At 45.6% G+C, this 27,827-nt stretch overlaps 1 protein-coding gene across 2 annotated transcripts; it reads right to left on the bottom strand.

Moving 5' to 3' along the window:
* Nucleotides 1-2,732: 2,732 nt before the first annotated feature.
* On the bottom strand, nt 2,733-27,394 carry htr1d (5-hydroxytryptamine (serotonin) receptor 1D, G protein-coupled). Of its 2 annotated transcripts, none has more exons than XM_086156945.1 (2): nt 26,645-27,394; nt 2,733-5,317 (listed from the first exon to the last, which is right to left on the bottom strand). In XM_086156945.1, the coding sequence occupies exon 2, from the start codon at nt 4,452-4,454 to the stop codon at nt 3,294-3,296; it is 1,161 nt and encodes a 386-aa protein (XP_086013071.1). In that variant the 5' UTR covers nt 4,455-5,317; nt 26,645-27,394; the 3' UTR covers nt 2,733-3,293. The 2 variants fall into 2 exon arrangements, with proteins under 2 accessions (XP_086013071.1, XP_086013156.1); XM_086157030.1 differs by lacking the exon at nt 26,645-27,394 and adding an exon at nt 8,532-8,769.
* Nucleotides 27,395-27,827: the final 433 nt, after the last annotated feature.

The raw sequence follows: 27,827 nt of genomic DNA, 5'->3' as shown, positions 1-27,827 counted from the left end.
ATAAAACCTGTGCCCCATAATCAGGTGCGCCTTATGTATGTGTTAAATACAGTAATGGCACACATAACTGAGATTGCGCCTTTTAGTACGGTGCGCCTTATGGTTGTGAAAATACTTCGTCTCCCTCCTTCATGTACTGCAGCAGATGTAAAGCAGGGTAAAGGGGATTAAGAAAAAATACCAGAATATGCTTTTTGAGCTATGAATCATATGCTGTCTAATTGTCTCTTTGCTAACACCCCATATTTATTTATGAGAGAGAGAGAGAGAGAAAGTAAAAGAAATACATTCAACATTCATTCCCTCATTATCTATACCGCTTCTCCTGCACTCAGGGCAGAGCCTATCCAAGCTGTCATTGGGCGAGATGTGAGGTTCAGCCTTGATCACAGGGCCACAGATAGAGACGTACAATTCACTCTCTCCTTCACATGTCATTTAGAGACACACAACCACTTACACATTCATTCTAATGTAAGGTGTAAGCGCTAGCCGCTGCTTTACCGTGCAACATTACATTATATATGAAATACAGACATTATAAAGTTATAAAGGATTTCGGAACTGCAACGAAACCTTTCGGTAGATTCCAAAAAACCCGGCAGTTCAGTCTCCTCGACTCGCAGGAGCATGAAATCATGTCGAGTGAAGAAAGAGCAACTTTTCCCTTGAAAATTAAGGTCAACGCTGTCTTGAGAGATGCAGGTAAAAAGGCAGGTTGAAGAATCAACAGTTGGGCCAGAAGCCACTGGAAAACAGTCTACGATGATGATGCAACGCTTGGACTGGATTTTTAAAGGTGGGTTTTATGTTTAACAGACACCTCACTAACCTTTGCCATGACTTGATTTATTGGGTGTGTGGGCCCGCAGGGACCAGACTTTGTTTGTTTGCCATTAATTTGTCATCCTGCCGGTTTCCCCTATGCTCCCTCTCAGCTCAGAAGAGAGAGCTTACTCAAGCCACAAAGTGACAGTCCCCATCCAACGAGGTTAAGTGCATCCTGACCTTTTGGTTTTCCTGCTCAAGACAGCATAACATTATCTGAAGTCATCTGCTCTGCACTCTAATCCAGACTGACAGAACCTGTTCTGGTTCCTTCGCTTTTCTCGGCGGATCATTTCTGGTCTTTTAGGCTTTACCTGATGGCTAACGGTGCCGGAGTCGATGGCAGAGTCAGAAAGAACCGGACTCAGACCCCAGATGTTGTTATTCTATTGAGTTTGCTGAAGCAAAATCATAATTCTGTGACTTCAGACAAATGTTCCGTTGTTAGAAATTGCTGGTCTTGTTAAATTTGTTGAGACAATATGGGATGCATTTGTTTTCCTTTGAGATTCCCAGAGGCACAAATGCATAGCTGGATGTCCTGAATAATTCGGTTTTATTTGTGCATCATTGTGAGTCACCATAAATCCGATGGGATTTCTACATGGAAATTTGACACAGGATAGAAACATTAACTGTGAAGTTACAAGGTTGTGGTGTAACAATAAAGTATTTGATCATTCGGCACATGTATTCGCTTTGCATGGGAAAACAGCGAAGACAAATTAGAAACCAATCATGTTAAAAAAAAAACTGCATAAGACGTCTTTAAAAAATAAGGAAATGACCAAAATTCACCCCAAAAGTCATCAGAGAACCAAAACCGCATCTTTTCGAATAAAATGTTGAACTATATTAATTGTGCGAATATGAGACATAAGGCACCGTATCCAATTTAAGGGGAATGTTGTACTCACAGGTCTCTCCCTATTATTATCCCCTAGACTAGAAGACTAAATTTTGCACATATTTTAGCATATATTGTGTTATACTTATTATTGGGGAGGGGCAAAAACATGCACATAAGTCGATTTTATAAATATACTATGCACATATAGCTTGTGCAGGACTATGATGGAAAGTAATTTATAAATATTCTCATAATTATTATTGTTATTATTATTGAGATCTATCAATTATCTGTGTCTTTGATCAATTAAAATTATATGTCCAGTGATTATTCAAAACCTAAATGCTGTTGAGCACCTGTGTTGTTCAAGATACGAGATAATGTATCTCTAATTATTCTGCTGTGAGAATTAGGGATTGTCTGGTCCAGACAAACATAGCTTGGGCTGAATGTGGTTCCCACTCCCACTCTGCATGCAAATATTAACATCGAAAAAAAAAAAACTATTTTATATTCTATTCCATATGAAGTTTTCTTGGTGGTGCCCAGTTCCGCCCATTTTTCCCAAGATGAAAGACAGAACTTATTAATTCATTCTTAATACCGCTAATCCTGCCCTCAGGGCTGGGACGAGGGTTGGGGCCCATCAGGGCTGCCATTGGCCGAGAGACAGGGTTCAACCTGGACCGATCATCGGTCGATCACAGAGCCGCATATAGTGGCACACAACCATTCACTCTTGTGCTGTAAGCCTGTACCTTCACCCAGCCCTGTTTTCTTCGGCATACACAGACATTTGATATTTCTCTGATTTTTTGTCAGTATGTACTTGTTGCCATGACAGTGGGTGTTGCTTATTATTCAGTTACAGTAGAAGCGTTCTTCCCATTTCAGCCCCGATAATGACGAGATGAGCCGCAGAGGGGAGGAGAGCTTGCGTGTATGAACATCCAACACTTGACATACCTCCCTACCTTAAACAAGCATCTCTTGCCATAAAGTCAATGCCACACACACACACACACACACACACACACACACACACACACACACACACACACACACAGAAACCAATTTTAAGTATGACCGATATAGACAATTCTGAGTTTGCTGTCTAAGTACTTTACTGTACCACAGAGACATGGGAGCAGTACCATACATTAGGACACAGAGACAGACATAATACATGTCATGGCTTTTCATTTCCTTTGGAATACATCCAGTTGCTCTGAGTCAGCTCCTTATTTACAATCACACCAGCTGTTTTTTCATTTGTATTAAATATTTGATTTTGTACATGAAGTAATACCGAAGTACATCTTACACAGCGTGGACTTCAATTCCTGTATCTTGGTGGGTATTTTTTATGCTATGACCTATAATCCTTAAGCTAATGACTTTTTTCTCAGCATGCATTTGTGAGTCCTTATGGTGGATATTGAAAACGGCTGATGAGCTGTCCGGTTAAAAAAAAAAAAAAAAGAAAAGACTTTCTATAACCTACTACAATTAGCGTGTGTTCACAAGATCAAACATGTAAGTGAACATCAACACATTTTTCTTCTTATTTTTCACTTGCCATGAGGAGGGTGAGTTTGGACGCGCCGCGAGGATTTCAGGAGAACCGTCTAAATTTGATTAACTTCTGGAAAGCCTGCTTGAACTCATCGTTGAAGGCGGTGTATATGACAGGGTTGATGAGGGAGTTCAGATATCCTAGCCAGGTGAAGATATCAAAAAGCACCGGATCAAACCAGCACTCTTTACATATGACCATGACGAGCGTGCCGACAAAGAAGGGAAGCCAGCAGATTATAAATGCACCGAGGATGATACCCAATGTCTTGGTTGCTTTCCTTTCCCGGGCTGCGCACAGACGTTTCCTCTCCAGCACGCTGTCTGCCAGCTTCACTTTCACACTATTCATGAACAGGGGTGAACCTCCCCCTCCTCCTCCGCCTCCCGCATTGCCAGCTCCAGAGTGTAGGTGTGCTTCCTGGTTGGAGGCAGAATTAAGAGAACAGAGAGACGAGCCTGCAGAGGTTTGGATGAGCTGCGCCGTGGTGAAACGTTTCCCGGACGACGACGGCATCTTAAAGATGCGGGAGCGAGCGGCGACATAGATCCGTCCGTAGAGGATGATGAGAAGCACTGTGGGGACGTAAAAGGCGCCAAAGGTGGAGTAGAGAGTATAAGAAATCTGATCGGTATTTACCATGCACTCTGTTAGCTCCTCGTGGGCTTTGGCCTGTCGCCAGAACAGGGGTGGCATGGAAATCGATATGGAGATCACCCACACCACCCCGACCATGACACCCGCTCGCCGCATGGTGCGGCGCTTTGAGTACTCCAGGGCGTCCGTGATGGCCCAGTAGCGGTCCAACGCAATCACACACAGGTGCAAAATGGAGGCCGTGCAGAAAGTGATGTCGGATGACAGCCAGATGTCGCAGACAATCTGACCTAGTGACCAAGTCTTGCTCACAGTGTACACTATGCTAATTGGCATGACTAGAATAGATACCAATAGGTCTGTGACGGCCAGTGAGCCTATTAGGAAGTTGGCAGGGGTGTGAAGCTTCCTGGTCAGAAAGATGGTGGCAATTACAAAGGCATTCGACAAAACAGTTGCCAGGGTGACGACCGCCAGGATAGAAGACAGCGAGATCTGGAAGCCCAGCAGGGTGGCGTCACTCCAGAGCGAAGTTGTAGTGGTGCCAGGAATCTCAGTGACGTTGCCGGTGAAGTAGTCCAGGGAATTATTGTTCAGTTCCATCTTGCTTCAGCTTCTTTCAAGCCACTCTGGAAACAAGGTTTCGGACCTGTGTCGTCAGGGTCCTGTGAAACGGCACGCTCATCGGTTCACGCGTGGCATGGCGTGCCCTGTGGCATTGGCACTGTTGGCTTTGCATGCACAAAAACCAAAAGATGGTACTTCAGCCACCCTTTTTAGCCGTTTGAAAAATGTTCTGCTTAAATTCCATGATGCGTGCTGATTAAAGCATTTATAAAAACATCTAATTCCAGTAACTCATCAAATCCAATTTGCAAATCGTATTTTCCTTATGCCGATTCACTTCACCGGTATAGCTTGAGGAGAGAGGAATTCTAATTCATATTCAGCTCAGAACACACAGGCACTTTGTTTTCCTCTTCCCTCTTTCCTTATCTCATCTCCAACCGGCAGCGAGCCGGCAACAACACCTTCAGACCAAACCCTCCTATCAAATGTTTTAATGGGCCCCTCCTTTTCAATAAAGCTCAGAACAGAGCTGCATGTGGGAAGATGATGATGATGACGACAGATAGGCAGGTCTGTGTGCGCTTCAGTCTGGACTTCCAAACTGAGGGTGAAACTTGTGGCGTTGGCGATACTGGCAAGCCGGTCCGCTAAAGTCGCATGATCCACCGAAAAGACCCTGATAACGTGCTTCGAGAAAATGTCAATAGCCATCAATTTTTTTCTTTCGTAGTTTTTGGCTTAACCTCATGATCCTTTCTTGAACGCTCTGCTGTTCTTTGTTTCCCTCCTAGCAACTCCGCCTCTCAGATCAACACTGACTTGTCGTGTCCGTGTATGTCGCTCGAGTCAACTGGGGAGAGCAGGACCGTCATGACGCCTCTCTGCAGATCAGATGACTAGGAGAGAAAAAAAAAACAAGGAAATTAGTCAATAGCAAATGAAGTATTGGTTCAACATCTACAGCGTAGTTGCTAAATGTTACATATGACAACTATTTTAGCTTTAAAATACATGTGACAGCTGATGCAGTTTATCTTAGCAGGGATTAAATATAAATATTTAATACTTCCTAACCACCCGTCACCGTTTGTTTGGCATAAATTAAAAGATGTCGCTTTCCTGGCCAATAAAGCATCAGATATCGAAAATCTTGTAATCGTTATAGCATTGATTTCTGTTGTTTTTAATTCAGTGTGCAACTGCACATTATAAAGAACATTTTCCTAAATATCGGGCAGGAAGTATTGACAGTTGTTTGTGACCTGGCGTCGCAAGCAACATCCGAGCAAACATTGCTGCAAACATCATCCATAGACGAGGACAAAGACAGAAGGAGAGATACACCATTCATTTCAGGATACGGTACACAAATGGTGTTTGTGCGTCTGTGAGCTCAAAGCTGTTAGAAAAGGGACGGCGGCGGGCAGTGCCGGCGAAGGGGTGGCAGCTGATCGGAACACGGGATGTGACTGCGGAGAATCTGTTGCTTTCAACCCGCTTGTTAGCTGCGATGGTGGACGCGTTGGTTTTCAATGGTGTCGGCGCTGCGGTTAGTCTGAGCAGCAACAAATCAGAGATTCTCGGTGCTAAGTGGCGTTGTCTCTGTGTCATGCACATAGAGGACGTGCATATTTATCAGAAGAGCAATTAGGTTGTACTACTCTTCATGATATGTCCTAATGCTGAGGCTACACATCATTCAAGACACAAGACCAGATGTTTTCATAACCATTAAAAAGTTCCTTTTTTCTGTGCTTCTGTGGCTCACTGTTGCAGTACTGCTGTGGCTCCCATGGATAATCAAGGCCTCAGTGAACTTTTCCACGCCCTCCTCCTGAAATTCTGGTTTTGTAAGACACTCATTACCAAGTCCGGAACAACAGCAGATAGCAAGCTGCGACGGAGAGAGGAGAGAGAAGGTGAGGAGCCGAGCAGGTTGGGGCGGGTGGAGAAAAGTGTCAGGTGTGATAGAAGAGTATCAGCCGGAAAGGAAAGGTGGGGAAGACAGAAGTGAGAGAAGCAATGTTGTCTGATTTAGAGACACTGAGTAGAAGATAGGAGGCAGAGGCTGCTGAGATGAAGATGTGTAGGTTCTCTTCAAGAGTGAGGAGGACGGAGAGGATCAGGGATGAGTCCGTCAGAGTTACAGCACATGTGAGATGTTCCGGAGATAAAGATGGATTGGACATGGACAGAGGATGGAGGATGAAGATCTGGGGAGAAGGATGCTGAGGTTGGAGCTACCAGGAAGGAGGCCCAAAGGAAGGCCAGAGAGGAGGTTTATGGATGGAGGGAAAGAGGACAAGAAGAGAGTTGGTGTGAGAGGAGAGGGTTAGATAGAGGCAGGTGATTGGCTGCGGCCCCTGAAGAGAGCAGCCCAAAGGAAAAGAGTTGTATTTTTCAGATCCAGTTAATATTATCTCATTTCTGGATAAACTGCCCCCTGACTGCAAACACAGCGACTCTGGCCCCAGCCAGACAGATAGATAATTCAATGAAGCTCTACTTGCTGTGGGTTTCTGTTCCCGGGACTCGCGAGAGAGCAATAGAATATTATTAGGGAACATGATGCCAATGCTGAAAGACACATCAGCTGAAAAGCAGAGATGTAGAATTATCATCCGGCGGGACGAGGATTTAAATTGGATGTTAATCACTGCCAGGAGTGTTCCCTGATGCACCGCTCCACCTTTTTATTAGGATTCATCAAGGGCTAATCGCTCCGTTTAACGAAACGCTTTGTCATGTACTTGACTCCTGTCAAATCTCAAGTCTTCATTTCCAAGAAGCCCAAGTGGCTGAGGTTTGCACACACGGTAGACGGTATGTAATTAATATGGATGAGGCTTTTCCAGTTAATTGTCATTGGATGACTTTCAATTGTCATACATCAACAAGACAGGTGCAGATTGGAGCGAGTGGACCAGGTAAAGCTGAGGGACTCATTTTTTGTGAAATGGGGAATGCTTCCTTTGCATATTCTTTGGGAATGTTGTAAGTGTTTAATATAATTCAACATATCAACTCCTTCAGCCACTTTCAGTGGGTTTTTTTTGGAAGCTTGACTACAATCGTTCTTTTGGCTGTACAAGTTATTGGCATGTGATTTTGAGATGGAAACAGCCCTGTCAACTGAGCATTTCTAGACACAAGAACACAAAATGTTTGCTCTCAGTGATGCCATTTTCAACCATCCATCCACCCATCCAACTATCCATCCATCGTCTGCCGCTCATCCTACTCAGGGTCGTGGGGATGCTGGAGGCTATTCTAGCTGGCATCGTGCCAGAGGCGGGGTACACCCTGGACTGGTCGCCAGCCAATCACAGGGCCACATACACAGATAGACAAACATTCACCCTCATTTGGGGCAATTTTCACCAATTTTTCCAATTAACATGCTGCATGTTTTTGGACTGTGGGAGGAAACTGGAGAAACCAGAGGAAACCCAGAAGACACGCAGAGAACATGGAAACTCCACACGGAAAGGTCCCTTGTCAGAATCGAACCGTTAGGCCAAAGCACTAACCACTGTGCCAACGTGCCGCCTACCGTTTTGAACCACTCTCCAAAATCCTGTGCTCACTGTGTACCAAGAAAAAAAAGTGGCTTGTCGATTCACTTACGCTTGTTTTTTTTTGTCAGAGCAACTAATAACCAATAAGAGACATGTCATGTGAGGGTGCTATCGTTCAAATTAACCCAAAATACAACTTCATGCTTTGAACTACAAACCGCAAGTGACTATTTATAACCAGAAAGTATTGTTTACAAAACTGCTCAGATTCTATAATGCTTTATTTTAGACTCAAAGACATACTCGGAGTTTAGAATTATCACCGTGTTTTTGATTTGCATTCACGCCTTTCATTGGATCAGACACTGTAGGGACCAAAAAGGCAAAAAGAACAACCAGGCAGAGAAAGCAGGGCCACGAGCTACCGCTGCCGACCAGCCGCGCTGAAATAGAAGGTTGTCCTGCAATCTGATTATGACTCATATATAAGTGAATCCCAAACTCTCACATCCTAATCTGGTTTTGCTAAACCTTATCTGTGGCAGTAGGAGACTGATTTATTTCATGATTGTGTTACGTTCTGTTGTCTTACATCGTCGTACAAGGAGAAGGATCTACAACGTCTTCCTGCAGGGCCTTGAGAAATGTCCCCTAATATTTACCTGTGAAAAATGGCAGAAAAAGTCAAACTTATTGCAACTGTTTTTTTCCAAAATATGCTGAAATTTTAAAATTCTATTTTAGCTAAAAACATAGGAGTTCATGCCTTTGCATGACGAATCATTTCCCGGTACAGTACCTGTAACTAAGACAGAGCTGCAAAGATGAAGGGTTGGTCATCACATCACACTGATAGTTCAACTAAATGAAAATAGACTTTTGTGTTTACTTTATGGTCAAAAGATGAAAAAAAAAACCTTGGCTACATGGAAGATGTGTTGGGATCTGTGGCTTGGGCTGTAGGTGCGGCCCCCAGCACCAGTTAGCCTGATTGACCAGGTAAATGATTCCAACTAGGTGTGTTGGCCTCGTCAAGCGGAGGATGAGGGGATCCTGCTGCCAGTCCTTTGGTGACAGATTGTTGTTTCTTCCTTGCTAGTTTATCCCCCTTGAAAAGATAAACTTCATCGATCCCCATAGGGTAAATTCCTTCGTCACAGCAGTGTAACAGTTATAATGTTTAAAAATTAATAGAGAGACAGAAGATAGCAAGACATCCACAAATAAATACACAGCAGCAACAACATCAGGGATAATACTGGACAACATAAAGGAAAAGTAAGGGTGAAAAACATACAACCAGAACTTAATGACAATATAAACAGAGTGACAATAGTAATGACCAGAATGAAATAAATAAACAAAAATAGACAGGATGTGTTCAGGCTGGGACCAACAAGGATAAGAAAGACAGCAGAGTTAGGGCATGACATGTGAATGGGTGAGGTAGTGAATGGGGTAAGATAGTGAGATTGTGGAAGTAGTATAGATGCACTTCAGGACGGTCAGAGTTGTGTGCCGTCCGGACTGCTGTTGTACAGTCTGATGGCCGTGGGCACAAAGGAGTGTCTGAAGCGTTCAGTTCTGCACCAGGGTGGGATGAACCGTTGGCTGAAGGAGCTGCCCATCAGCCGCAGCTCGTGGTACAGGGATGGGAAGGATTGTCCAGGATAGCTCCCAGTTTGCCCTTCACCCTCCCCACTGCCACCAATTGAAGAAGGTCCAAGCTCAGTCCCACCGTCGAGGAGGATTTTGCCATGATCTTGTTGAGCCTATTGACCTTATTGACCTTGTCCTGGCACTGCCTAACCAGTACACTATACTGAAGGAGAGTGCGCTGGGTACTATATACTGGTAGAAGGTCTTGAGGAGCCCACTACAGACGCCACACGACCGACTTGTACGAGTCCACTATCTCCACCTCTTCACCCTGGATGGTGATCGGTACCTGTCTTCTTTGGTTCTTCTGTAAGTCCACAACCACCTCCTTGGTCTAGGAGATGTTGAGTGGTTCTGGTTACTCTACTCAACAAAACTCACGATCAGATCTCCTCACTCTTCCTCATTGTCATCGTTGATGCATCCACTGATGGAAGAGTCATCAAGAACTTCTGGATGTTGCAGGAACCAGAGTTGTACCGGAAGTCGTAGGTTAAGACAGCACAGTACCTTGGGGCACTCCTGTGCTGCACTCCACTGCCTCGGAAACACAGCCATCCACCCTGACATACTGCGGCTGTCCTGTGAGGTGGTCCAGGATCCAGGCAGTGATGTCAGGGTGAAGTTGCGTACTCAGCAGCTTATCATTGGGGAGGTTGGGTTGGACGCTCTTGAAGACACTGGAGAAGTCAAAGAAGGTGACTCTCACAGTGCTTCCAGCACACACCTTGAGGACCCTGGGGCAGAAGTTGTCCGGCCAACTGGCTTTGCTCTGCCTCGACCTGGAGAACTCCCTCTGCACCTGACTGGAGGTGAGGGTGAGGCCATGGTTGGGGAGAGGTTGCAGGGGAATGTCTGTATTAGTATTCAATGCGGATCAGGGGACGGGGGGTTGGGAGGATACTGACCGAGGGAACTGCTGATGGGGGGGGGGGGGGGGGGTAGCAGTTGTGTGTTTTGTTGATGTCCCCATGGATGTAGTAGGGGGCTGTCCGTGGAAGCTGATGGTGACCATGTCTGTGCTCAGTGGGATCGGATGGTGTGGTGGAGGGGGGTTGTCTGTGGTTGTGTTTGTGTCCAGGTTTGAGGAAATGATGAGGCGGATGGTGGGGGCTGACCTTGGAACCTGCTGCTGGTGGGCAGGAGGAGGGGGGTGGGGGAGGTAAGGTGTTGATGGGGGGAGCAGAGCATACATCAGAGGTGTGAGGAGGAGGGGGATGGGAGCCCAGAGCTCACTGGGGTGTCAAATCTATTGAAGAAAACGTTAAGCTCCACAGCGAAATCAGGGCCACCTTTGGCTCCCGACGTGGTTTTCCCACAGCCTGTCATTTTCCTCATCCTCCCTCCTAACCTTTCTTGTTTTACTCTTCTCCATCTTGGACTCAACTTTCCTTATAGTTGAGTTTTTCCTCCTTCAGTTTCCTCCTCAGCTCCATCTGGACAGCCCTGAGGGTCTGGTGGTCCTTAGCCATGAAGGCTCTCTTCTTCCTCTTAAGAAGGCCTTTGATGTCCTTGTTGATCTATGGCTCGTTCTCATTGAAACAACAGACCTTTTCTGAAGGGACTATGTTGTCCTCACATAATTTGATGTGGTCTGTTTTGCAACAGGAGAGGCCCTCGATGTCCTTTTCAAAAAGGCTTCAGTCGGTAACATTGAAGCCCCCCTTCAATGCCTCCTCGGTGGCTTTGGACCAGATCTTCACCTGGTGCTGGCTGCCTGGCTGCCGTGTCCAGGAGTACCAGGTTATGTCTGAGTTTCCAAGAAAGGGAAGAATGGAAGAGTTGTATGCATCCCTCAAGTTGGCATACAGGAGGTACAGCGCTTTATTCCCTCTAATTGCACAGTCAACGTATTGAGTGAAAGTGGAGGGAACGGGGGTGAGGGGGACATGGTTGAAGTCCCAGCAGATCAGGATGAGTGCTTGTTTGGCACATCAGCAGGTCTGTGATCACAGAGTGGATGACGTCACAGGCGCTGGCTGCAGACGGAGGTACGTAGACAAGCACCAGGCTAGAGTGTGAAAACCCGGGAGGTAGTAGGGGTGAAGTGCTACCACCATGAGCTCCACATTGGGGTGCACACAGAGACCTTCACAGTGATTTGACCGGGTTTACACAATTTCTTGTTAACATAAACAGCGAGCCTTCTTCTCTTCTTGCCGCTCAGCCTCCAACGGTCTGCACATATCAGCGTGAATCCGGGCAGGTAAGTGGTGCTGTCCGGTATGTTCACCCTTAGTTAGGTCTCTGTGAAGCACAGTATGCTACATTCCCTGAAGACATGCTGGCCGTCGATGAGGGCTGCAAGTTCGTTGTACTTGTTGGCAAGCAACCTCATGTTCCCCATGATTGCCAAGGACAGGAAGGGCTTGGATCTCCTGTCTCTCTCGATCCACTCCCTCACCTTCTCACCGGCTTTCCTCTCCTGGCGGGTTCTCTGCCGTAACTCCTCTGGGATGGCCACTGCGGGGAGTCTGGCTCTTTTTCTCATTTGGAGAAGTTCCTCACAGGTGTATTTTATCATTTTCCTCAGTATTGGCAGGGGAAGACTGTGGCAAAAAAACACAGTGCACTGGAGAAATGGTATATAGTCCCACCCGCGAAAGAAGAGTTGACAGGTAAATAAATAGCTCAAGAAAATAAGGAGTAGAGTTAAAGATAATAGGAGCTGCTGCGGCAGGTGGCTGTCTTCCAGTGCCATCTTGGAAAAAAAAAAAAGCAAGAAAAGGCAGACGACAGGGCATGCGTAGCACTAACCACCCATCCTCTGTCAACTCTTTCCCCCATCCAAGGCACACATCCACTACCCCAGATCCAGAACCACTGCAGATCGGTCGGACAGGCCTATCCCCTATAGGAATACGTTCCAACCAATGCCTCTACTGCAGATTATCTTTTTGTAGCCTCCTGTCTTGTTCGGCCAAGAAGAGGGTCTACCCGAAGATGCCGGGAGGTTGGAGGGCCACCTTTGAACAGGTACCTCTTCTCGGCTCATGCTCCCTGCTACTCTTGTTTTTAACGGCAACACTCACCGCCTCACTGCATTCATTGACTCAGGTTGCGAGCAGAATCTTATACATCACTCTCTGGTCCTGCAGGCCAACATCAAAACCATACCTCTGTCCACACAATTGAATGATTCTGCTCTATATGGGAGAGCCTTACCATGGATCACTCACAAGACCAAGCACTTAGAGTTAATTTCTGGAAACCCCCGTGAGCAAGTATTCTTCTACGTCTTCCCCACATCGCACTTACCCATCTTCTTTGGCTTCAGTTGGCTACAACACCACAACCCACACCTTAACTGGTCTAAGCACAGAGTCAAACAATGATCCTCTAACTGCCTATCCTGCTGCCTGCAGAGTTCCATCCTGCCAAGTCTGTCTCCCGCCAAACCCTACGAGGCTGACCCAGTTGACTTGTCCCTTGTTCCCAAAGAATATCATAAGCTCTGGCAAGTCTTTAGCAAACGCAAGGCTCTCTCTCTCTCTCTCCTCACCACCCCTACGATTGCACTATAAATCTTCTCCCTGGGGCACCGCTAACTTCCAGTCAACTTTTTAATATTTCCTGTCGGGAAAGAGAAGACACACAGAGATACATCCACGAATCACTTGCTGCTGGTATTATCTGCCACTCGTTATCTCCCCCGGGGGCAGGTTTTTTCTTTATCCGTAAGAAGGACGACTGTGTATTGACTAGAGGACTGAACCCCTCCTGTCGGCAACCTTCGAACCCGCTCAGGGTGCAACCATTTTCTCTACGCACGACCTTCGCAACGCATACCATCTCTTTCGGATCCGTCAGAGGGACGAATGAAAGACTGCCTTAAAGACCCCCACTGGGCACTTCGAATAAATGGTCATGCCCTTCCCCCTTTACATTGCCCCAGCTGTGTTTCAAGCCCTGATTAAAGATGTACTCCATGTGACTTTCTGAAAATCTTCGTGTTTGTCTATCTGGATGACACTCTTATCTTTTCAAAGTCCCTCTCAGACCGAATGGTCTTGCAGTGACTGTTAGAGAATCGTCTCTGTGTCAAGTTCCACAAGCCATCTGTCTTTTATCAGCCACATCCTAGAGGGTGGACAGCTTCGCACAGATCCGGAGAAGATGAAAGCAGTCCTGGAGTGGCCAGTCCCACAGATCCGCAAACAGCTCCAGAGGTTCCTAGGAATCACAAACTTCACTGCAGTTTCATAAGGGAATACAGCCAGACTGCTTCCCCGCTGACTGCTCTCACCAAGACCACCTTCTCTTGGTACTTCACCCTTGGGCCTTTTTCTCCCGCACGTTATCCCCTGCCGAAAGGAATCATGATGTGGGGGATCAGGAACTCCTAGCAATCAAACTTGCTTTGGAGGTGTGGCAACATTGGTTGGAGAGCACTGAACACCCCATGCTGGTCTGGACCAGTTATAAGAACCTGTCTTACCTACAATCAGCCAAATGTCTCAACTCGCGTTGGTCTTTTTTTCCCAATTCAACCTCTCGACTTCTTATCATCCAGATGCCCAGAACACTAAGCCAGACGCCCTTGCCTGCCAGTTCTCTGCAAACGACACTTACCAGACCTCGGCTCCCATCCTGCCCCCTAACTGCACTATTGAGGGTCTTTCCTGGGACACTGGGTAGGTCATTAACCAGGCACTACAGATGGAACCAGACCCTGGCTTTTGACCACCCGGCAAAATATACATCCCCACCTCAGTCCACTCTCGTCTTGTCCACTGGGCCTACTCTTCAAAGTTTTCTGCCCATCCAGGTATCAGCACTTCTTGCACTTTCTCACCAGTTCTTGTGACCCCTGACACCTCTCCTCGGCAGCTCTCAGTTCCTGAGACCCTCGTGACATTCCCCAGGAGTCTACCCTGTCCCTGCACAGCTCTCCATTTACCTTCCTCGTCAAAAAAACCCTTAAGACGCCCTACCTCCTAAGTGTCCTTGCGTTTGGGTCAGGCACACTTTCCTCAACTATGAAGATGAAACTTATTCGAACAGTCAGCTGAGCAGCTGCTGCAACACTACTCTTCCAACATGCTGGGGAGGATGTGTCATTATCTGTTTGTCTAGTGGCACCAGATGGGGAAAATTTAAAAGATGATACCAGAGGCTTAGAATTATCATATTTGGAGGACAATTTGCATGCATGGGTCATAACCAAGAGAGCAGAGAGGCATGAATATGCAATTAAAAAAAAAAAACACACAAAATGCGAATAAGACAGTGTGACATATCTGGACACATTTCTTTTTTTTGTTTTTAAAAAAAAGGATATATTGCTATACAAATAAAACTACAGGACTTGGGTGGATTTCTGTGAGCACCAGAGGTTGACAACAAGCGCAACAAATGCCATGAGCCAGTTGAACATCCTTGTTGTGATGAGGGTGCGGCTGCATTGATTGGCTGTTAAGATGTCACATGACCAGAAATGACGGGCAGACAGGGAAAGACATGCGAAGATGAGCAAAGAGCCTTAACGCTTCTGGGCTGTGTGTCAGGGATGATCTACTGATGGCAGTTTAATGGCAATTCTTGACAAATTTGATTACTAATTAAAACAAAAATGAAACACACGGATACACTACAGTTATTGGGCAATACACTATTGGAATGCATGCATGCACGTGTGTGGACAACACATGTTTTTAATAACACATTAATTCAGGGTCCTGAGAGGACTAGAGGCCATCCAAGCCATGATTGGGCGAGAGGGCTGGGACTCCCTGGACAATTGGATCACAGGTCCACATTTAGAGACATCAGTCCAAGCATTCACGTTATAAAAAGGAGCTCTTGTCAAAATCTTTTCGCGGCAAATGGATTTGAAGAATTTAAACGGAAGAAGCCTCTCATATGAGAGGTGAAATATCTTCGAGGGAAGAAATTCAAGATCAGTTATCTGAAAGCATTTTTCAAAAAGAGTTAAGCATGACTTGGATAACTAAGAAACCTCTGTAGACAGGTTTTATCGGGGCATAGAACCATTCACTCTGTCATCCACACAGCACATACATGTCGAGATAATTGATGGTCTCCAACGACCTTCCAACATGTTTTTGTCCAAGGGGAAGGAAACTGGAAAACCTGAAGGAGAACATGGGGAGAACATGAAGACTCCACACAGAAAGGTCAGGATTCTAACCAGGGACCTTCTTGCTGCGTGACGGAAGCGCTGACCATTGCAGCACTGTGCTGCCCAAGAATACAAATGTCAGTTCTGAATTGTTGTATGTTTGCGACTTATATCGATTTGCCATGTGTTTACAAGATGACAGCCGGGGACTTAGTGCTCTGCGTTGCATCATCTTGTTCTATGCTGATGGCTACAAAACTACAGCCCTCCTTTCAAAGACATGCACAGGAATGCGCACAATGCAACACACGTGCAGCTTGCAGAGAGTCACATTGTCAGACTAAACATATCTGGTCAGAACTGAATGGAAAGGGTTCACATTTTAGAAACATCTCACAAAGGCTAAGATGGAAAATCTGAGTCTGTTGACAACAGCCAAGCACACAGTGCACCCCCATCATGCTGCTGAAAGGTGCAGTATTGTTCGGTTAGTTTCCACTTTTCCATTAAAATTGACTCATCGGGTGAGGAAACTCTTGTTTTTGTTTGTTTGTTTGTTTGTTTGTTTTTTCTAAGGTAGGAGTCACCCCTTCCCACAGAAATACGGGTCATGATTTATAACCCGTTTGGTTCAGCACGGATGTTGGGACGACATTACTCTGGCTCGTAAGCACTTCATTCTGTGAGCGTCTATGATTTATTGATACCCGTCACCTTTGACAGACTGGAACAGCAGCCTTAATGATGGAGTGTATTCAAAAGTGAGACTTGGAGATACACCTAGATCTCACACAGCATAATGAACGGATGTCTCACTCCTCAACCCTCGCCATTAATTCCGCGGCTCCACTGCCCAATTTACATACACTTCATGTAACAAGGGTCCATCGAGGCTCAAAGTAACTAGATCCCAGTGAACCTGCTCAGCTGACAAGATTAATCCTTGCACTTCGGAACAAAGTGGTAGCCGAAAATATGCCACTCTTCCTCCATCTTTCCTCCATGGCTGAGAGCGGAGGATCCCTCCGTTATTGCCAATTACAAGCCAGTCACCGCATTAACTGTTAATTTATGATGCCCGCAATTTCCTGACACACCAGCCGCCGCTCTTATTGGTTTATTGTTAGCTTTAATACAATTTACTGAGCCTCAATCTCTCCTCTTCCATTATTTAAAATGTGCATACAACCAACAGCAGTGACGCCGCTGTTGGTTCCAAACAAAGTTAATAATCTGGGTGGAAATTTATCAGGGGCTGCAGTCAATATAAAAGAAAAATATCACCGCATCTATTGACCTCCCCAAATGTATAAAATAGCCAGCCAGCTAAGCTTGAATAAGATGCCACTTAACCTTTTCCCTAAACCTGACATTACACTGGAGAATTCTGTACTTCACATTGTGATTGCAGGATCTCAGTGTTAAGTCAGTAATCCTTTTTTTGTCCCCATGATCTACCTGTGTAGATATATCAAGAACTACGACTGACAGTTTCATGGCGTGTTAGAATTGAATTCGAAAAATGCTTTTGAATATACAGACCGTCATTGTTACGAGCTCATTACTTTGAGCCAATGTTGTGCGAGCAAAGGAAAACGGCGAGCGTCGTCAAAGGTGTAGCAGCTGACATGGTTTGGATTACCATTACTGTTGTTTTTTTATTGACGTTGTATTTCCTCAACTGAGTACGGCGCACTCGTGTGTGACAGCTGTGTTTGTCGCTCGTGTGTGTGTGTCTATTGCTACTGCCGTGTTTCCAGGGATCCTGTGACAAGGTCACTATCTTGAGAAGTCAATAAGTATTTTACTTCTACAGCGTATTTAATGTATGGCTGCAGCAGTAAAACCCTGAGCTCGAGTACTAGTATGGATATATTAGAGCCTATTAGCCACTATTGCAATTGAGAATTGATATATTTTGTGAGGCAAATGAGTGTTTTAAATGGAACATGTGGTGAAGAACTTCAGGTTGTAGCAAACACAAACTCATTATGTTTTTTTCAATTGCCTCTCTTCAAGCTGCTGCACCATGATACATGTAATTTTCCACCTGCACTTACAGTAGCTTGTTTGATCAATGACCGAATGTTTTATCTGTTTACACATCAAACAAGTCAAGGGCAAGGCTTATCTCAGGGGTCTGGCTTACAGCACAATGAGATAATGAGGTTCATTATGAAGGGATGACAGGAGAAGATTTGTAGTCAAAATACAGGCCTTGGTGAAATTGGTTTACATGCTGTTTATGTAAAATATATTATCTCCTCTCTGGGTTTAAAGTGGAAAATGCGAGGTAGGGCAGTGAGGCCATCGGTTGATGTCAAACGAAGACGGAGACACACCACCTAATATCACACGCCAAATCTGTTATAATGTGTCTCTGACATTGATCAACACCGGAACCCTCAGCCGTAAGCGCAGCGGCCAGCTCCGCCATCTTACATCGTATCCAAATCAGGACAAATCCCATTCTTTCTTTTCAGGCTCGGGACGAAGCCCGCACAGCATTTTGGAGCAAGCAGTTGTTCTGTTCTGTGAAAAAAAGCAATAACCTCTGAACCCGGCAGGCCGGCAGCCTCCTCATGGCCCCACTGGAGATGCGCTGATTGATTTAGCTCATGGGAGGTAGAGCCCTCTTTGCCTCCACTGTCAGCGCACGTCTGGTGTTTACTCAACCCTGCTCTGACCGGTAGGTGAGCAAGGATGTACTATATGTGCGGAGGTGTCGATAAAAGTGGTTTGGTAATTACAAAGGCTTGGACGCCTCACAACGAAGTGAGGGGGTTAATTGAACCCCTGAAGGTGGACAATGGGAGCAGCCAGGGAAGACGGCAAAAATGTCATCACTTTAATAATGATAATACAAACGTAATGTCTATCAAAGCATCTGGGAAATCACACATCTGATAATGGAATTGTTCCATTTTACGCTGTGCGATACGATCACCTGAAGCTAGTGTGGAGGTCATTTTTCGGGGAAAGTTCTAGCTTGCTCCCGACTTCTGCAGCCTTCAAGTTAAACAAGTTGCTATATTCTTTTTCCAGTTTTGTTTTCATGATATGACACACACAGACTAACTTTGAACAGAACAGTTTGATTTCAGGACAAACACGGTGGTTTAATCTGATCCGACGGTGTCTGTTTGGCACTGCAGAATAATAGAAGCGGTGTATTAATTCCAGGCTCATGCGGGCTTGCAAAGTGACAAACCGGCTTTCAGGTAAAAGCTAATGATATGACGATGTTTCTGAAAGGCCGGAGGGTTTATCGCGTCCCTGCTGTTTGCAGGTGCCCGGGAAAACGGAGAGTGGGTGTTTTTTTTTTTTCTCGAGGCTGTGTGGGCTTGCGCATGTATGAGGATCCACGATCATAACCACCCACACCACCCGCCAACCGTCCACCTACACACACACACACACACACACACACACACACACACACACGTGCAAGTGCAAACAAGAAAGCTGGGGCTTCGCAGGTTGTGTTGACTTTACAGTGACTGATTTGACAGAGGCGGTGTGAAGACGTGCGGTCGTGTCTGCGAACCGCTGAGCACAAACCAGGACTCATTACGGGGCTGAAAAGGATAATATCTGCTTACTGTAAGCCGCTAGCAGAAGGAACAGATTGTTGACAAACAGCGCATTTAAACTCTTACCTCTTGTTTTTTCTACTAATGAGAGCCACCGAATTGTCCCGCAGAGCGTTAACACCAACATCGTCAACACTATTAGCACGCCGAAAGTTCTGACATCCTTTCATTCTTGGCTAAAAATAATCTTTAACAGCATGAAAGCCTCCCACTGCAGAGACACGTTCCACCACAAATGTTTTATAGCACTCTACAGTAATACCCTCCCTACCATATGTACCTGACCCCGAGAAAGTAGAGCAAGTCCAGTGCAGATCTAGGACACCTGAGAGGCCCTTCATTTAGAGAGCGGGCCCAGGATGATGCAGAGATTATCTGTCAAAGCCTGCTGTGTGCAAATGCACGGTACGGGCAAGGCTGCGGAGAGGTGGGGGGACAAATGAGGATCTATCAAATCAGAAAGGGTAAATATTTAGGCGCTTCCTCCAGAAAATTATAATCCTGCACGACATAACAGGCGCGAAAACAAATAAACCTCGAGATAAACCGTCTGTCCTGGAAAAGGGTCGACAACGTGGATGCGTGGCTTAAGCCGTCAAACACACCACCGACTCTGTAAGTAAATGAACGCTGGAAAATTCTCGGGGTGAACAACATCAGAGAGTGTTTATCTTTTAATTTCGGGCCAGTTGTATCAACGGGACCTGGATGAACCCCGTGGAAAGAAAGCAGACCCCCATGCTATACGGTCCCTTTGCCAACGAAGCACTTTGCCCCAAAGAATGAAGATTCAGATGTTTTGTTTGGTTTGTTTGATGCTGTGGAAAAGCACTGCCGCCGCAGCCCACTCCCTTCGGTGGACGTTCAAATGAAACCTAGGAAATGAAAACACACATCACATGTGCGATACTGGAATGCGTACAAAACAACAAAAGGACTGATGGATGTGCTTGGGGCAGCGATAAAACCTCCCGTGTTAACGCAGATTAATAAAAGATTTGATAGCAACCCGACAAACGGACCCCGGGATCACACATCCTGCATGTTTTTTTTTCTCAGATTTTCATTCAGATTTCTCTAACGGGTCCAGGCTTGGATGAGGACCACGTCACCTGGAGAACCTGAGTCCTGTTTGCTACCAAGCAATTAAAAATAGAAATGGTTCTGGATATTGTCCTATACAAAGCCTTTGGACTGCAGAGCTGAAAACATTACATAAACACTTACTAATTGCAGATTTTTGGACCTTCCGGTATTTCTTAATGGTGAAAGAATCAGTACATTACATTTGCCATTTAGTTACAGATATATGGTCTCTCTGATGGCCATTATCAAAGGCAAACTTCATATGAAAAATATCGGGTTATTGTAAATGATCTCAGAGTGCTGATACTCGAGGTATCAAGTATCAAGTGTAAACACATTGAAATAGGAACAAACATGGAGGCGGACAGCGGTTATCCAATGCGTACACTTGTACTTTGCTCTTTTTGCATTAAAAAACAAAGACGGTGAGGATGCCGAGAAACAAAATCCCAATTGTCTGGTGGTCCTCTTCTGTCTGGTGGCCCACCTCCTTGCCCAGCTGCCACTGGGCGAGGAGGTGGGGTTTCAGGACCGGTCAGGATACTGTCACAGGGGCCAAATATAGCAACATTCACATGTCTAGGAAATGTAGGATCTCCAGTGAACCTGTTTTGAGGAACTCAGTGGAGCCCCACGCAGACATGGAGAGAAGATGGAAACTACACACAGAAAGATGCCCCAGTGAGAATCCAACCAGGGACCTTCTCGCTGTGTGACCAATGCACCACTTTGCAGCCGTTATTATTATTATAACTATCATTGATATGAGTCTGATATTGTAGAACAGACTATCACTACTGGTTTTGTACAGTAATACACATATAATAATAGCGTGGTCATTGCTTTGGGCTGAATAGAGGATCAAAAGCTGTTATATTATTTCATGTTTCAGCTGCAGTAGGTATCGAATGCTTTATTGAACAGAAATGTGGCTTCAGTAACAACACCTAAAACAAGTCACAGGACATGGACTGAGTTCTTAAACTCAACTCAAAACAACAATTAAAGACTTGGAGTCAGACACCAGTGACTCAAGACCCCGTACACAGTCCGAGCCAAAATGAAAGAATATTTTGCGACAACGAGGATGACCACACTTGATTGTATTGGGAGCAGAAGACAAGGCGAGGCATATTTCATTATTCACAATTGTTGTTGTCAGTGAATTAATCTACTGGCATTCTAATGTTTCCACAGCATTAAACTTGCAGAGATCAAATCATTTGGTCTTGACACAGAACTTCATTACACGGGGCCATATTACTTTTGATCGACGATCATCTTTGACTATTTCCCCATTGACGGCTGCTCTTCGAAATCAGGTCGGCAAATTGTTCCACATTATGTTATTAGAGCCCTTTATTTCTGCTACATATTCACGTGTTCACAGCGCTTTTGGTTTCCAGGTCACCTGCGGTAAGATAAAGCTCTTTTCAGAGCTGATTGGAGTTTCTGGAGATTTTCTGCTCCAACAATAAAACTAATTATAAATATCAACCATCAGAAAATCCCTGTAGATCTGCGCCGTTCGCCCGCAGTCCTCCGTGATCACCGGGAGCTCGGGAGATTGTTTTATGAGGAGTGAGCTGCAGTCCTGACCTGCGGCTATGGACTAACCCTGCTGGCGCGCTGCACCTTCCCTCTGTCTCCCTCCAAGAGGAGTCAACTTTCAACAAGCTCCATGAGGCGAAGCCCGCCTCCTCTGCAAACAAAGGCACTGCCGGCGAGCAGCTGCTCCCGCGACCGCGAGTGAGTCTCGAAAGCGGGTCGAAGGTGGTAAAGGAAGTTTATTAATGTTTCCAGGGGGTCATTCACGGTCTTACAGCCGAGGTACAGCCGTGCAACAGTCTCCGGCGGAAGCGGTTAAGGAATTTCAGTTGCATCCATTTAAAGCAGCGTGCAATTCTATGCAGCCAAGTGCACTGGAAACTGAGGGCTTTAATTAAATAAGTAGGAAATACGTCTGACCAATTAGCCATATTTCTCACATTGACAGAACACCAAACAGCCACTTTGGTCCTATTTATGTATTCATCAGTTTATATGTTGGGTTTCATCACTCTGGCATTTATCACGGAAAGCATGAGGGGGAAGAAATGACCGAGATGGAGCAGCTGCCTCTCAGTTGGGAGAGCGGACGGTTGGTGGTTCGATTCCCGGCTCCCCCTGTCTGCATACTGAAGTAGAACACCACTAGCTATCCACTGTAAAGTGCTTTGAAACCGCGACGTGTGAAATCGCTCCATCAGCGGAAACCATTTGCCATTTTATAGGACGGCTCACCACCAACAGCAGTGCAAACAGATATCTGCTAACATTGAAATATTGACTTCTAATGGCTTTGGGGGAGAAGGTACCGTCGGAGGAGGAGGAGTGCCGGTGCGAAGATGACCCTCCATGTCATTTTCATTTAAAGTAACATCAATTCATAATACAATTATGATTTTCATCTGGAGGGCCCAATCTCAGGTTTTGGCCCTAATTATATCGGAAGCCGGAATGGAGATAAGTGAAAGATGGAGGGTTGTGACAATGAAAATTTTGAAACCACGAGATAAATGAAGGGAAAGAAATAAAAAAAAAGTAATGAAAGAAAAATGTGAAGCAGACCGTAAAGAAACAAAAGAATGGCGTATGGATGAGTGCAGCCGACAGCTGATAAAAACAAAGACAGAGGAGCGCTTTAAGCTCACTTAGGTTAAAATCAACATGAATAAAAACATGATTAACATTTCCCACAGTGCAATGGGGTTGACTCGTACTCTGCACATATTTATGTAGAAGACGGAAGGTAGAGAGGAACAGGCGGAGGCTTGTTATTTTGTGAGAGAAGAAGTGATTTCTCACACTGAGTCCAATCCCCTGTGTGTAATCCTGACAGTAAATCCAATGGGATTATCTGCGATACAGTCTCAATTTTCTGGATTGCTTTAATTCCAGTGTAAAGAGGAAACTCAGCGGCGGCGGGCGGAGTGACAGTAGGATTGGAAGAGAGAGGCAAAGCGTTACAAGCCGGGATCTTCTCAATGTAGAAAACAATCAGCATATGCATTTGTGCAAGGAGGAGTTTATCTGGGGGACCCTAAATTGTACAGGCATGTGAATGACAGAGTGAGGAGCGAGTGAATGTCTGCATTAGGATCCTGCTCATATACCTGGACGTTGACCCGGTCGTGTACCAGGGCATCACTTGCTCAATGACAGTGTTTCAGAAATAGGCATTTGTGTTTTGCATCATCAGCACGGCAACCCCCTCTGCTGTGAAGCCACCAGTAAAAGCCAGGATGCACACAATAATATCCCAGTTTATTAACCCAATGCCATAACAAAGTCTCTGGCAAAGGGCCGACCAATAGAATAAGTCATAATAAAAGGACATTCCAGGTTTTCTACTAATACATTGAGAAAAAAAAAACAAAAAAAAAAACTTTTCTTTAGGTTTCCTCAACTTTGTTCTCATCTAGGGGATATAGCAAAGTTGACACAAAAAAAAACTAAAAAGTAAAAGTTCACAAACTGACTTCTTATCGCACCTATTTAAGGGGGGAAAATATCTTCAATAAAATATTGATATGACAAACAACTAAGAATTCCTCTAATCCTAATTAGCTTTGTCGGCCTCAAATTGTTCTGGTTTCATTACCCAGTTTTTTTTGTGGCTCAGCCAGTTCATGCCAGCACCATCCCGCAGACTGCCTCGCCATGATCACACTTGTTTGCACGGAGCAGAACAACACAGCTGCGGTGCATGTAAATATAACACCGGCTACACAGGCATGATCTGCAAACCTCATGGCATCTGTTTTGAGCACCCCCCTCTTACACAAACATACATTTGTTGCTGTGACTCCTACTGAACAACGAGTTCCTACCTGCATCCTGTATCATCATCCCTGTGGCTGTCTATCAGTAGTGAGTGGCGATGGATTTATGATACGTTAACAATATGCATAACGTGCAGGTTTTTCGAATACTGCTGAGGCTCCAAGGAAGTGATTTTGATGTTTGTTTTATCCCAGTTCCTTTTTCTTCCAGTACATTTGTAATTTCATCTACCAACCTCTCCGGCGTGTTTACTCTATCTCAGTATAATTCGAACAATTTCTCTGCTTGCTAGGATTTCTGCCACGACATGTTGACAAACCGCTTTTTGGGTCCAAGATATGATGCATAGGGACATTTTACTACACTATCTAATCATCTGTCTTTGAGTAAAGGATATCTAGCTAGCTAGCGCTGACATGTATCTGCTCCCTAAACAGGCATTTTCAGATCAAGATGGAGATATGACAAATATACATGCATGTACAATACATGTGTTAATATACAGACTATACAGCATATACTAAAAATATACAAGAGTTATGAAAATAATGATGGCTGTATGCATACATGTAACATACAATTATACCGTACATTTATATATATATATATATATATATATATATATATATATACACAGTATATGTGTGTTTAGTGTTTTATGGATGAATGGTGATCTCTGAGACGATCCTGCACCACCCGTTCCGCCACCATTCTGGAGCACCTTCTGCGAGGACTGAAAAAGGTTGTAAGTCCACAAGGCCAGAAGTATCATTTGTGAGTGAGAAATGACTGACAACATGTTATTTTACCTCATTAGAATGCCATAAAAATGCATTTTTTTAGAAGATAAATGTTTACAGAAAGCACTGGGGAATGTTTAAGTTGTGGGATACCACCGAAACTCAACAAAATACATCTTGCTCTTGTCAGCTCAGGTCCATATCAGCCACATAAAACACCTGTCAGGCGTCGCCACTACCCCGGGAAACACGCAATGAGGGGCATGTTGACATGCTGTTGGCAAAGCGATATGTGATTTACAGTGACACCGTGGAGCATGTTTCGCAGGAGGTCTTCTTGAGCCGACCAGAAGAACTGGGTCCCAGATGCACACGATGCTCCCTTGAAAGCATCAGACATTAATTGCCTGTTCCCACATTAATTATTAACCCTGAGTTTCATACTTTGCCTAATGAGATACAATGAATCATCTTTGTGATCCTCTCTTGTGTGAAGATGAGGCTAGTTATCAAAAAAAAAAAGAAAATCACAATTTTGAATCAGATTTATAATTTCACTCAATTGCATCTTATACAGTACACAGGAATGCCACGTCCGACGATGCGGTTCGGTCTCGTGCAGCTCGGAGGCAGAGACCGAGTGTGTGAGAATCTCCACCCAGGTCTCCCCATCGAGACCGCGGGACATTGTGTGCTCGGAAATACTTTTCATCAGAGTGCTATGATGTATCTCTCACATCAGTGAGCTCCTTGAAGCAAAAAACGCATCACTCTGCCAGCAAAGGGGGCTCTGAAAAGCTTGAGAGCATCGAAGACAGGTCTGTCTGTCTTTCATTTATCTTTGTTTTTTTTTCGCCTTTGCCGAGAAATGGACAAAGGTGAATCGTCGAGCTGCGGTGGAGCTTGCGCCGCTCAGCACCGGCAACTCATGGCTAGAGATCTATCTTCTGATAGTATTCAACTCAAATACTCCAAGTCAAGTCGGAGAGGGCCCGCCGCGAGCTCATCCAGCCGCGGGGAAAAGAAAACACATTGATTTGATTAACCACATAAAAGTTTTCAGCCATAAACAGCGACGCTCCGACGAGCTTCCCTGTTTCTCCTAATCTAAATGTAACGTTTCCCTCCCAGGCCAGGCGTTGTAGAATTGCACAACCCACTTTCCAAAACAGGTATCAAGCTTCAGTTGATGAAGTAATCTGGAGCACACTATGAAGCCATCAATGCCCTTTAACAGGCAAACACTCCCTCATCTGCAGAGCTGATCCTTATCACAGAAAGGATTACATGGAAAATGTATGGAGCATATTGTTTGTGCATGTGTAAGCACACGCACACTGACACACGCACACACATATGTATTGAATTATGTTTCTCTCCAGTCGTACACACCCTGCACACCATGGCTTCATGCGTTAGTTGTCTCCCACTTCTAAACACTCTTAAAAACCATCTGACGTCCCGGTTTTCTCCTGCCCGGTGGCGGTGACCTTTATCACAACCCACTTAGTGCCACCTTCATCTTCCAACGTGCCATTAAAACAGACTCGCACGGCGATCATCACAAGTGACCTTATCCGTTCACGTTGCGTGTCGTGCGTGTGGCGTTATCGCGGGGTTGTCTTGGAATACCAGCCTGCGCCCTCGGAGCCGTGCGTAATGGCAACAAAAACGCAAAGGTACGGAGGAGAAGTTATTGGAAATACACGCCGGTACTCACCCGCGCCCGCCGTGCTCCTGTGCGTGTCAGAGGCAGATCCGTCACTGAACGTCCGGAAACCCCCAATCGCGCCGCAGCCCGCAGGCGCCGACGGGCTTCCGGCGTCACAGCCGCGGTTCCTGCTCCCGGTGCGGGCGTTTAGAGGCGCAGTGCGCGGGTCCAAAACCGGTGGACAAAGTTAAGAAAAAATTGAAACACACAACGTCGCTGCGGAGGACTTGACGGCAGTTTATTTCCCGTCACATTTCCAGAGCCAGGATGTCGTAAAAGTGTGAGGAAATAAATAAATATATAAATAAACTGTCCCGTCGGAGCGCCATGTGCGGTGCGGAGCGGCAGTGCGTGGCGCGCCGCGACGTTTGGACCCCCGGGGAAGAGACGGGGGTGGAAGGGGCGGAGGAGGGGTGTCCCCGGCGCCGGTGCGACCCTTTCTGGAAAATGAGGGGGGAAAAAAAACGTCAACAAGTTGCTTCCAAATCCGTTTTTTATCGCGATCTCCCGACGAGCCTCTCCGTGCGTCTTCGGCCGGCGGAGGCATCTCACGCACTGCAGCTGCCGTGCGCACTGAACACGCCTCGGTTCTTGGACAACCGTGACATTACGGACATCTCCGTGACCCCCCAGCCGCACAGACCCACGGCCACGGAGTCAGGCGACACGGGACGCTTCGAAGCAGTGTGGATGTGGAGCCTCGGACGTGAAGTGTGAGGCGTTTTCATGAGAAGTGAGAAAAACACAAGAGAGGCAAAGATACCATCATATCATGCCAGTAATAAGAGGAAACACGTTCAGAAGGCTGGCATAACAACTATGCGTGTGTGTGTGTGTGTGTGTGTGTGTGTGTGTGTGTGTGTCCTATTACCGCGGCTGTGCTTCATGTGAAAATAGCCCAAGCAATAATAGACATGCGCACATCACTGCAACATTAATACAAGCTCATAAATACAAGCGTGTACATAAGCGTGAACAAACACACACACACACACACACACACACACACACACACACACACACACACGCCCCTCATGACTGGATCATTTCTCACGTTGACCCCCGAAGAACCATGTTTGCAGCGGGTGCTTGTCTTTACCTCCCGAACAAATTGCAATTATTGAATGAAATCGCAAACATCGGCGTCACCGGAGCATGTTTAGGGTCCCAGTGTACCGAGGTTATGTGAAGG

This window comes from Fistularia commersonii, chromosome 1 (assembly GCF_037954325.1).
Source record: "Fistularia commersonii isolate RoL2024-O1a breed Wild chromosome 1, RoL_Fcom_v1.0, whole genome shotgun sequence".
Classification (NCBI taxonomy): Eukaryota; Metazoa; Chordata; class Actinopteri; order Syngnathiformes; family Fistulariidae; genus Fistularia; species Fistularia commersonii.
Note: the sequence above shows the minus strand (reverse complement) of the source record. Positions and strands in the feature narration are given on the sequence as shown.

Coding starts and splice junctions, on each gene's coding strand:
- htr1d (XM_086156945.1), bottom strand. CDS start 4,454: ATGGAACTGAACAATAATTCCCTGGACTACTTCACCGGCAACGTCACT.